Here is a 13189-nt window from a genome sequence, read left to right on the forward strand (position 1 = left end):
ACAAAACAGTATTACGTTTACATCCAGTCCAATTATAATAAAGATCAAGCAAGAGACAAAATGGCGGCTAACATTTTATTCCAAAACTGATTACATTACATCTTTAGCTGATTATAAAATAAGGTGACTTCCAGTCATGAGTATCTTTAAAGTTGTAAGATGATGAAATGTTGGATGGCTCTGGTCCGCTTATGGTTTAATGATTCACATGTTTTGGTCTCCAGAGATGATCTGAAGGATTTCAGCAGCAAGTGGAATCACATCGACTGAACACCTGAGAGAGAAAAACATGTTATTTACCTGGAGACATACAACAATGAAATCAACATAAACTACCATGACTTTTTAATGACTTATTTTCACACTATACTATGACTTTTTTGGAAATGCTATACTATGACTTATTAATTTTTTCAACTTATGATACTATGACTATTTCATGAGTTTTTTGACGTACTATACATAATTTCTTTCGACATATACCATGACTATTTTTGGACTTTTTTCGACATTGCATCCTATGACTTTTATGACATACTATAATGACTTTTTAATGACTTTTTTTCAACATGTTACTCTGAATCTTTTCGACATACAATACTATGACTATTTTATGACCTTTTCGACATGCTATCCTATGACTATATTATGACTTTTGTGGCATACTATATTAATATTTCTTTTGACATACTATGACTTTTTGATGGCATTTTTATGCTATACCAGCAAACCATACACAACTACACAATATACCAGCTAAGAGGTAGCTGTTGTCATAAATTAAAAAGATTAGATTTTTCCTGAAGTCAAAGACTTCTCCTTCTTCTGTCAGCATAAGGACTGAGATAAGCCTGGTGGCTTAATGAATGTGCCTGCCTGAATGACAATGATACTGGGAAGCAGGCCTCAGGTTGGGGAATGATTAGGGGTGATGTGGAGGGCAAACTGCTAAAGACATATTGTTAGGGGAACCTTGCTTTGGAAATGATTATTTAAAAAAAGTTATTTCTAAGTATGGCAGCTGAGGGCTGCGGAGCAGATGTGTTCATGTAGCATACTACTGAGTGGACTGAATGAATGAAGGGAACAGATTCCAGTCTGCTCCTATACTTGTGTTTCTTTTGTCAATGGCTCAACATTACACTTTATTCTACAACTTGCATTCTGTTATTTAATGAGTTCCTATGTATGTTGACGTTTATGTTGCCATGGAATAGTTTCTATGAAGGCATTGAATAAAAAAAATGTTGCACATTCAACACAGTATCACAATGTACCGTGTACTACTTTGTCTATAAATCTGTGAATATCAAAATAAAAAGTAATGCTTAACAACTAACCAAAATAGAATATCGTATACAAACATAACGTTATAATATGGTGGCTTGGTAAAAACATCAATCTGCTCAGACCCCAGGCCCAGACACAGGCGTCTGTAATCTACCTGTCCTCTCTCCCTCTCTTATCTCCCTTGCACTCCTCCCCTCTTCTCTTCCTTCCAGGTGCCTTTGAGGTCAACCTGACAGCCAGGCCAGCAGAAGCCACAACTAACCTAATTAACAGCACTCCCAGAGGCCTCGGAAATCCTTAAAAGTTGTGAGTACAGAAAACATCAATTTGATCCATAACATTTACAAAATGTGGACTTTAGAGTTACTCATTAAGTCGCTGTACTTTCACAGTCCTACATGGACACTAAGCAGCTGCTTGGAGGACAGCGAAAAAATGAAATAATTGGTTTTAGATTATGGTGAATGGATATTACAGAACTGAATTAGCTTCTCACTCGGCTTACACCAACACTTGGAGCCCGAGAGCTAAACTTAAGGGACGAGGAGGCTCCGCACTCCATTTTCTTCATCTTAAGGAATACAGGCGGCTCCTTCAGTCCGATCGGATTCATGTCCGTCTCTTTACAACATGGTCCTCAATGATTGGCCAGTCCTCCAAAGACAATTTGTAAATTGGCTCTTAATGGTCACTGACTGAAAACATAAAATCACCCACCCCTTCCTTACACGTTTGTCTATATTAAAAAGAAGAGAAATAAAAGCCTGACCATATGGCATCATAGTGTTTCCGTTAGCGCGTTCAGATAAAGAACAGTAACAAAATACACGTAAGACGTGATCCTGATATTGAGAGATTTAATCCTTTTTTTCCAGCATGTTTGCCGGTATTAGCGGGCAGCACAACTGACGGCTTCATGTTTGGCTGAAGTCATCAATAAACTTGAGATCAGGTTCTGGACCTCAAGGCTTTTCTTCAGCACGGAGAACTATGAGTGATGCTTCTCCCGCTGCACTCGCTCACGCTTGAGATGTTGAAAAGGCATTCCTCAGGTTGCCATGGTAAAGGCTGAATAACATCATTTGGGTTGGGATCTCAGCCCAGACCTCCACTCTCCTTCCCACTCTTCCTCCGTCTCCTCTCTCTGCCCCAACCATCCTCTCATTTAGCCCCCCCCCCCCCCCTCTCTCTCCTCATAACTTCTTTCATCTCCTGCCCTTTCTCCTAAAACCTCTGCTCCCCTACTTCTACAACTAAACCAGTGGGAGTGTGCCAGTCTCAGCCACTTCAAAGGCTGGAGCTGATCTCCGCTTTCATCTGCCAGAGAGGAGAGGAGAGAGAGAGGGGAGGCGAGGGGAGAGGAGTAGAGAAGTGGGAGAGGGAAGGTGCAAGAGAGAGAGAGAGAAAGAAAGAGGTGAAAAAGAGAGAAAATGGAGGGGGGGGGGGAAATGGGTATAGAGGGTGACAAAAAGGGAAGAAAAGGGGTGACCAAGGAGAAGAGAGGGGGAGAGGGGGTGGAGAGTAGGAGAGGCCTCTATAGCAGGACAACAATACACCTTTATTATGGATCTGACAGGGCCTGTGTGTGATTGAGAGACAGAGAGTTTGTATATAGAAGCGAGTGAAAGCGACTATTTGTGTGTATTCATTGTGTGTTTGTGAGGGTGTATGCACAAAGAGTGTGTGTTTGTGTGCGTGTGTTTTGTGGCAAGTCTGATACATCAAGACATCAAAGGAAGCACGGTCGCTACGGCGACAACACCCTTGGCTCGAAGGGTGAACACACGTTCGGCCCACATACTCATAAAAGGAGCCAGATGCATTTGAACAGAACCAACCCGCATACAATGCCTTTGTTGGTATCAGCTATTAGAAGGTTATATTTGTTTTCAGGATTACGTGAAATATTTTACGTCTTAATAGGTAGTCCTGCTTCTAGCATAGACGTTCTACATTTGTAAATCCGTGTCATAACAAAGCTCATTTTTAGATTTGGTCCAATCCAATGTTTTACAGAGGGTGGGATGTAATGGATGAGATGATTTATTACAGCCTCCGGCTTTGTAGCGCTTTGCGCTTAGCTCATCGATTAAAATGAATGTCACAGATTGTTCATAAATACACCGTAATCTCATAAAATGAGGGAGTAAAATATCTTTCAGCTATAACATTTATTTACCTCTTGAATTCAAAACATGTAGAAATTATATTTTGAATTGCATAATATACTTTTTATGATATTTTTATAACATACTGTACTATGACTATAAAACATTTTGATTGATTCTTTATTACATGATATACTATTACTTTTTTAACATTATATTTGGACATTATAAGACATCGTTGTGACATTTTTACAGCATATTATACAATAACTTTCTATGACATATACTATGACTTAATATGAACTTTAAATAGCATACTATCCTATAACCTTTATCAAATACTGAAATATGTTTACTACATTTTGTATGATATACTGTACTATGACTTTTTGTGACATTTTTATGACACACTATAATATGACTTAGTTTGATATTTGTACATTTCACAATACATTTTTATGACATTTTGTATGATAAACCGTACTATGACTTATGGCATATTATACAATAACTTTTCTTATATTCATATAATATGCTATACTACGACTTCATGCTATTTTTATGACTATACTTTTCTAGTTTTTTTAATTACTTTTCATAGCACACTATTCTAAGACTTAATGAAATTGTTAGACGCTACAGCACGAAGCATGTCGAGTCGGTAAATCTTGAATACATGTGTGCTCTGGGAGTATCTGTGCAGTATTTCCTGGTTTTCCTTCAATGTCGCGGTTGCTTTTGCACTTTTGCTAAAGTGCCCCACGAGTCGCCTTCCAGCAACCACCATGCAGCAAACAGCGTCTTTTTAAGTGCCGCTGTAATGCAAAGCAGGAGTGTGTGTCCAGCACAGCGAACACTTATGAGTCTGGAAGGCCTCTTCCTTTAGCATCTCAACGCTCTGCGTGGTTGTACAAGTGTTTTCTCAGAAGGAATAGAGAAAGCGCTGCCACTTCTTAAAGTCTCTCTGTAATATGTGCTGCTGTGTGACTCTCTTTTATTGATTTACTCTCCAATACAAAGTTCTCCATATTCCGTTCGCCGTTAATTCAATATGCTGTCCCCGCCATGTTCGCCTCCATCTGCTACTTGGTTGGTGCTAATGTCTGTTGTTAAGCTGAGGGCCAAGCACTTTTGGATGAGGCTGCACATTTTGTCCAGTAAGTCAGTGTGCCTAACTGTCAGTGCAAGAGAAGTACACTCTGAGTGTAGCCTGGTTCCAGCGTTTTCATTCACTGTTTGAATCCCTTCCATAATGTTGCTTAGCCTTATGTCTTGAGCAAAAAAAGGACACAGCAGCATCAGTTATGACTCACTTTCTGTTTTCCTTAATGGATTTTTGGAAGATTTTAAGATGTTTGAAAGGCTGACGCTACACTGAATTGCTGGCTGTAATCTATGCGAAGAAGGTGAAGTAGTGGGAATAGTTGGAAAAGTCGGAATGGGTTTAATTTGTATGAATGTCATTTATTTGTATCACCTGTTAAGATACAGTTACCTTCTGGGGCTTTTGTTTTGAAAAACTAGGTCCATCCCTAGTTTCCTGTTAACATACAGTGAAAGTTTGGGGCTTTCAGTTGATCAAACAACACTCACCCTGAGCTTCCTGAAAAGATGCAAGTCCATTTACTCAACAAGACTTTTATTTTGAAGTGGTGGGGGTCGGTGGGGATGAGAGCGACAAAATCAAACTTTCTGGTGCCGTTAGGGAGGTTATCCCACAAGAACGGTGTATGCTAGGCCTCCATTTTAGCCTCCTGTTAAAATAGTCACTCAATGGCGCTTTATTTATTTTGAAGGATTGGGGGTGGGTGGGAGAAAGAGGGACTGTCTGATGTCCACATGGCAGGTATTACAGAGGGAGGTTATTTTAGGGTCGGCTTCATTCTGAGCCTGCCTTCAACATACAGTGACTTTATCAGGCTTTTATTGTGAAGGGGTCTTGGGGTGCGTGAGGAGAGCAGGGGATTTCATGGTAGGCCTCATTTGTCTGAGAATTGGAGCGTTTTAGAAAACTGCTGAAGTTTGCTTTTGTCTGGAAATGTTTGGTGGCAGTTGATAGAAGTGATTATGCAGCAGTTGGTAGGACATTCCCTCAATTACGAGCTCCTACGGCTCCGGGTTATAGCAGGTTAATTAAATCATTTTTTTGAGAAGATTCTAAAGCTCCTCCACTCTACTCTAGATCTGAACATTCCATCCAAAACACACATATAAAAAAGCGAGAAGGGCATGAGTGTTAATGGGAATTCCTACGTGATTGTATGAATGAGTGGATAGCGGTTGAAAAAGCATGAATTAGTGTAAGATTTGAACATTGCTCTATTCATTTGAATGGGGAAAACTTCGCAGAAAATGTGTGCTATTTATTTTTTCATGTCCTAATTGAGCTGAATGTTTTGATGTTTGAAGGAAGTTTCTACATTGAAGAATGTGGATGGACTAAGATGACGAAAAATGTACGGAATAATAAAAATAAAGTATTTTTGGTAAAACAACATATTTCAGCATTCACACCAAATAGCCATCATTGCTATTCAACATTTAGCAAGTGCAAGATGGCTAAGTCAATACTTTTAAGGTTTTAAGGTGAATTTCCAAACTCGTTGGAATCACTTGGTTTTTTGGAAGTCATCTTTGAAAATGTTGAAATGATTCCATACCCTTGACTTTTTCAACATCTTGTTGTCGAGTTGCTAGCACTTTGACATGGTCCAAGTGTCGCCGGTTCAGTGCTGTTAAGTTATGTTAGATGAGAGCTCAGGCGAGGCGCCGAGATGAAGTAAAAAGCTAGAAAGCTGACGTCATCTTCTGTCTGTCTGTGTCCACATACACACACAGACCTCTACACGCAACAAACAGCACTATCAGTCTGAGAATAACTAATAATAATTCATGTTGAATAATTAATAGTGTTGGATTACTGTGACATTAAAATCTAAATTGAATAAGTGTTCCTTGTACATTTCTTGTGGTTGAGATTGTATTGATCTTGGTTCTCAGTTTCCATCATCTTTACCAGAAGAAGAAGTTTTGTTTTAAATATATGGACACATTTAATCTCTCAGCTCTTTGTGAGTCATTAAGCTGACACTGTCCTGCCAGAAGCTCGCATCCTTTCAAATAACTAGGAAACGGTCAGTTTTGACAAGTGTAATCCAGACATGTTCAGACATGCATACAAATAATAAGATGAAGGAAAGAGCTGGAGGACACATATCGAAATCCACAATGACTTCTTATTGGTATCCCTTGATGTACACATACTACTGAAATTAGCGCTTTGTATGAACAAATCCAATAAATCTTGTTTTGCCACTATTATGTCAATTATATATTTATCCAGATTGTCTGTTATATCAGAATAGAATGATGGAAGGAATATTCCATCACACATTGATAAGCTATATGACAGCAGAAACACGCACCTGTTTGACGTAGTTATGTCCTGCAGCAGACTAATGAGCTCCGCTCCTTCAGGACATTCTAACCAATCAGATCGCTCTGTAGTCTGCACCTGGAGAAAGAGGGAGACGGGAAGAACAAAGTGAGTGACGAAGACGAATACCTGATATATACAGGTGCATCTCAATGAATTAGTATATCATCGAAAAGTTAATTTATTTCAGTAATTCAATTCAAAAAGTGAAACTCATATATTATATAGATTCATTACACACAGGGTGATGTATTTAAAGTGTTTATTTCTTTTAATTTTGATGCTTATGGCTTACAGCTAATGAAAACCCATAATTCTGTATCTCAGAAAATTAGAACATCACATAAGACCAATTAAAAAAAGGATTTTTAATACAGAAATGTTGGCCTACTGAAAAGTGTGTCCCTGTGCAGTATACAGTATGCACTCAATACTTGGTCGGGGCTCCTTTTGCATGAATTACTGCATCAATGTGGCACAGAGGCGATGAGCCTGTGGCACTGCTGAGGTGCCCAGGTTGCTTTGATAGGGGCCTTCAGCTCGTCTGCATTGTTGGGTCTGGTGTCTCTCATCTTCCTTTTGACAATACCCCATAGATGTAATATATGAGTTTTACTTTTTGAATTGAATTACTGAAATAAATGAACTTTTCGATGATATTCTAATTCATTGAGATGTACCTGTATACTGCTGCGGCTGTGTGACTTGACAAAACAATCAGGGGAGGAAGACAAGACGCTTTCACCATTGTTTCATCAAAATCATTGAAAACTACATTATAAGAACCACTGGTCTGTGTCAAAATAATTTTTTGCAAGTAACCATGACAAACTACTGAGTGACATCACAATCATTTGTTAAAGTCATTTTTCTTTGCACTCCTTACTGCTCCTCAGCTCCATGAATGTATTGAATGATTTTGATGATGAACTTGTAAACCACTCTGGATTACCTAGAGCTTATTCAGCTAAAGAGTATTCCTCTCTTTTCTCACCAGATTTCCTCACTGAATCACGTGTGTTTTTATTCCTGTCCCAACACGTCTCCCCACACCTGGTTCAGTCTGCTGTGTGTATGCATGTGTCACTTAAAAAAGTGGAATCTACAGTGGTCCAAGTGTAAGCCAAGTTAAGTTTTGAATTAAGATCTGATTTAATAATACGTTGACAGTTTGTTGTGGAACAAAATAAAATATTCCAATAAATAGTCAAAATCGTTTGCCTATGTCTCTTTATTAAGTATTGTTCAAGGTGTTTTTGTTGTGAATATTTGGGACTGTGTGTGTGTGTGTGTGTGTGTGTGTGTGTGTGTGTGTGTCAGCGTGTTTGGTGAACGAGTTCTCTCTGATCTCCGGTGACATCATCACCTCTGTCTCTGGCGACACAGCATGGGTGTTGCTAGGCAACGGGGTTAGGAGGAGACAAAGAGGCTCCCCTGACTCGCTTACTTTTCTCACAAACACACACGCTTCGCTTTCCCAATCGGGGTGTGGGGACATTTATGTGTGGCAGCCAGCCAGCCAGCCACTTAACACAGACACACACACACACACACAGCTACTGATCATCCTTTCTCCATTCCTGCTCTCCACCACATCATGCCCTCTCCTCCCCCTCATCCTCCTCTCTCCCCATCTCTCCCTGACCAACACCCTGAATCTATGACACTGAACTCAAAGTCAGATGAGACAGAAAGACAAGACACAGAGAGACAGTAGACTGCAGACAGACAGACCTCCAAGAGGAAAAAAAGGGTCTGGAGCAAAATGATTGACTTGTGCAAACACAGTCTTGCTAAATTGAAGGCTGAAAGTCTATCAGTGTGTTCCAGTCCCTATTGTAACCGTAGAAGTTTGCTGTCCTTGTAATGTGAGACGGATGATTCAGCTGCATACTGCTGGAAGATGCGTGCGTGTGTGTGATTAAGACAGAGAGACAGACAGAGAGACAGAGAGAGAGAGAGAGAGAGAGAGAGAGAGAGAGAGAGAGAGAGAGAGAGAGAGAGAGAGAGCTACAGACAGAGAGTGTGACCATTGAGAAAGGATTGTTTTATCATTTGGCTCTGCCAACTGAAGGATTGATTGATGGATGGATGGATCAACATATTCCATGTTTACGGTCCTAACATGTAAAAGGTTTGAATAATTGGAAGTAATATGCTCTGACATTTTGTGTAAATTGTGCATACATTTGAACTCGGCGTTGAGATATTTCGGCCTCCAGAGATGAGAGGAAGAGGCTTCTACACACAAGTGGGATTAATAAGCAGTGTAAGGAGAAACACAGGACAACACCCTGTCTGGTCTGAAGGATCTGGGTTTGTCATGTAGTAAGTAAACACAATACTACACACTAAAAACATTATTTCTGCACGACACATCAATGTCAGTATAATAGTGTGTGAAAGGGGCTTGAGAAACACATGCATTGTGCACAAACATTAAGGGATCAATCCCTGAACACAATACATTCTGTATTGTCAGAGGTAGACTACTAAGTTTAAAAAATCAAAAATCTTTAAAAGAAATAATAAATGCTTATTTCTCTGACAACTTCCATTTAATTAGCATTCCCCTTTAAGTCCTTCCAAGTTGTGTGAGGTAAAAAAAAAAGACAAGTTGAAATTTTCACAAATTCAGACTGATTCATTCCCCCCCCCCTCCCCTCCTCCTTTGCAGTTACCAAGCTATTAGCAGGATCTTTGATTGAGATTAGCAGAGCCCTGGAATCAATGAAAGATAATTAAAAAAGCCTTTGTTGAAGGGCAGGCACTTGTCTAAAAGTGAGAGAGAATGTGTGAGTCATTGTGTGTCTGTGACGGTATATCCATGAAAAGGTCTGTGTTGGGGATATTGAATGTCTATGGCATTAGAAAAACTCAACTTAGAAAACTGTTTTGAAATGTTGATTTGAGTTTTTCTTTAAAACTTTAGCTACTGGACTCCAAAGGGGGAAAAGTAAAAGGTGGGGGAAGAGTATTGCAACTGAGGTAACTTAACCATTTCAATCTTTTAAATGAACTAATGTGCAATGAGTCAAATGACTAAATGTGCAGAATGGTAGATTGGCATTTTTCTGGGTAAATAAATGAATTCTACCTCTAACACTGAGCTGCTCAGTGACTCATCCACTAGCTACGAGGAAGTGGCTTTCTTACGAGGAGTTTTTACAAGAGGACAAATTTGCTACAACTGACACAAAAAGAGAGAGAGGTTAGTCTGTGGGCTTGGGTGTGACAGAGTTTGTGTGTGGGTGGTTCAGGTGGCTGGAACTAATTAGTGAGAAGAATAAAAAAATACTTACAAGCAAACTCTCTCTCTTCCACGCACGCACGCGCACACACGCGCACACACGCACACGCACGCACGCACACACACACACACACACACACACACACACACACACACACACACACACACACACACACACACACACACACACACACACACACCAACAAATGTAATGTAGCTTCCAGGCAAAGCCTTTAGTGAGGTCATAAGATCTCAGGGTGACAGCTGACCTTGTGTCACGCATGCAGAAACTATTTCATGACCCTACGGCCAAGACGAAAAATTAAGAATGTATTTTACATAATTCATAGGGGTCGAAAGAAAATCAGCCAATTTTTTCACATTGCTATTTTTAAGATCAATTTTCACTGGACTGCCCTCACCAACCCTGCCTCTCTTTTACTCATGTATTTGTGTCTATAACAGCAAGAAACTGCCATTTGATTAATGTTAGCTGTAGCTGCTCACTGTTCTCCATGCAACCACATGGAACTAATGCTGTATAATTGTTATTTGGGGAATAGAAGCTTCACCAAATCTCAAATCTGCTTTACACTATCTTACGAGTCAGCCATCTTTGGCCTGTATTACAAATCATTTTGACTATCAGACAAAATTGGACAGACATTTGAACTGAGAGTGACAGGCGGATACAAACAGACTCTTTCTCTCCCTCTCTGTATTGCTCCCTTTGTCAGTCTAGTTCTAGTGAAACTACACTCTATTTTCAGAACAGCAGAGCTGTGTGAGTGTGTGTGTGTGTGTGTCTGTCTGCAGTGAGTCTGTTCTCATGACTCCAATATTTTCATTCTGCAGAGGCTAAACAGTTAATATTTCAATACACATAATACAAACAAACACAGGGATATTCAAACATGTTTCAGTGCCTTGACACCTGATAAAATGTCATACAAGCAATGTTGACAAGTGTGTGTAAATGTCCACACATGCATGGATGTTGGTCTGTTTGTGTCCGTGTGTCTGCGTGCCTATATGTGCACTGCACTCACCAGTCGTTTGATGATCCTAAGTGTTGTGCGTTGGATTCGGGGGGTCTCGACGTGCATGTGTGTGTGCAGCACATGTGAAAAGCTTTGCAAACAGGAAGGCGACAGGCAGTCATAACCCTCTCCTCCGTACAGCTGGACCAGTAGGGACAGACACTGGATAGATTCCTCCCAAACCTCCTGGTTTTCAGTGGACAGCTAGCAGGAGGGAAAGAAATGTGTTAGTAAATGGAGCCATGAAATACCTCCATGCACCATGTTTCTATTGACGGGCTCTCTGTCTTCTTCCCACCATATATATATAATATATCTGAATTAGAAATGTGAAATGAATTCAAACAATTAAGTTACATTTTCACACAGGTTAGAAAAAGCACACATTCAAGAGATATTCATATTAAAATTAATAATTAAAGCAACTATGTGCAAAATATACACATTTGCCAGGAGTTGTAAAGATATTTTCTAGCCTCTGTAATTCTATTATTTGAAAGAATATTTCACACAAACACTAACAGAAGTTATTAACTGCATTTGGCTACAGTTTGGCTAACACTTAACGCAGTAAGTTAATCATAATACTTGCCATGCAAGCTGACTACTCTTCAGAACTGTATTTATTTAACACAAGCAAGTTTTGCAGCTGTAATGATTTTAATTAGATTCAGGGATTATATTGACGCTGCTGCCCTTTCTATCCCACTAATCTCCCATGGGGCAAAAGGGCTGCACAGAGACCGGGGGGTGTGTCAGCTGCCCCCTTAACACTCTCATGCACAGCCCCACACACACACACACACACACACACACACACACGCACACAGACGCACACCCAACACTCAATGTGTCAAGTATAAGTAAGAACCTCTATTGTGTCCCTTGGGACCGCCCCCCTTTACGTCCTCAACTTCTCAGAATTCACAGGACCCTCTCGCTTTTGCTTTTGCATGGAATCTCTCCTTATCTCTACCTTTCCTCAGCCCTTGCCTGTGAATCTGATTTCATCCTTCCATCCCTATTTCATTATTCTACCTTCTTCCTCCAACTCCTGCTATTCATCTAAGCTACTGTTTAGAAATATTTATAAATCACGTTTAATTTTTTCCGTGTCAAGATTGTCGCAGAAGTAAAAGACAAAGACCATCATTCATTAATTTCAATTTGATTGTGACTAATATTAAAATGCTTCAATCATAATTCTGAGATTTTGAGTTCTACAATATTACAATATTCTTTGATATTTAATTCTAAAAGATTGTTTCATCCAGAGGGTTTGGATGTATGAATGGCTACTGTGATAAGATACCATTTCCACATTACTCAACATAAAAGGCCAAGATTGTACTCTCTCTTATCTCCTGGTTTGTTTTTCAGACATCACATTCTGTGCCGGCACTTGCAGATATAAGAGCCTCTTCTGCAGACTTCTGGAACTAATATTTGTAAAAACAGTAGCATATTTACTTCAGTAAATTAGAATAATCATCGGTATGGAACAGACAAGCAACGTGAAAGAGGTAAAGTGCATCCATATAACATTCCTACACTCATTTCACAAGCAGCATAGTAAGTTTGCAGAAAAATGCTGTTGCTACTTTATTAGAAATCCGTTGAAAGAATTGGAGAAAGGACTCAGGTTCCGTGCATGAAAGTGCATAACAAGCATTTTGTCTCTTCGGAAATAGTTTACTGCACTGCTCGACTAACTTCATTGCCATAACTGTACACACACTGCTTTGGGTTAGGGTTGGGAAGAACTTTTAAATGAGCTTGATCAGAAGTGCAGTCAGACATGGGAGTAGGATGGAGAATTAGTCAAGGAGGAAGTTGTAGATCTAGTTTCAGCAACAGTGGCATACGGTTCTACCAGTGTAGATAGATTTATCAAGTGTTAGAGAAAATTAGTCTTATTTTACAGAACTGGGTTTGTCTCTTACAAAATCCCTGTTTAGCTTTAGATGGACGGTATTTTAGATGTCTTGGATTTACAAACAACACAGAAGTGACTGTAATGGCTAAGTTCTGCATAAGGTGCCATTTTTAATCAGAGTAGTTGACT

General features: G+C 39.6%; 1 protein-coding gene across 1 annotated transcript in view; it reads right to left on the reverse strand.

Moving 5' to 3' along the window:
• Positions 1-180: 180 nt before the first annotated feature.
• ulk4 (unc-51 like kinase 4) overlaps positions 181-13189 on the reverse strand; it is a gene marked incomplete at its 5' end in the record, with an annotated part of 66001 nt that continues 52992 nt past the window's right edge. Inside the window, 3 exons of the mRNA XM_079165412.1 lie at positions 181-274; positions 6824-6912; positions 11134-11328. Of these exons, the coding sequence (XP_079021538.1) occupies positions 205-274; positions 6824-6912; positions 11134-11328 (354 nt within the window). The 3' untranslated portion in view covers positions 181-204. The remainder of the gene's footprint in view (positions 275-6823; positions 6913-11133; positions 11329-13189) is intronic.

Source organism: Pholis gunnellus (genome assembly GCF_910591455.1).
Source record: "Pholis gunnellus genome assembly, chromosome: 8".
NCBI lineage: Eukaryota > Metazoa > Chordata > Actinopteri > Perciformes > Pholidae > Pholis > Pholis gunnellus.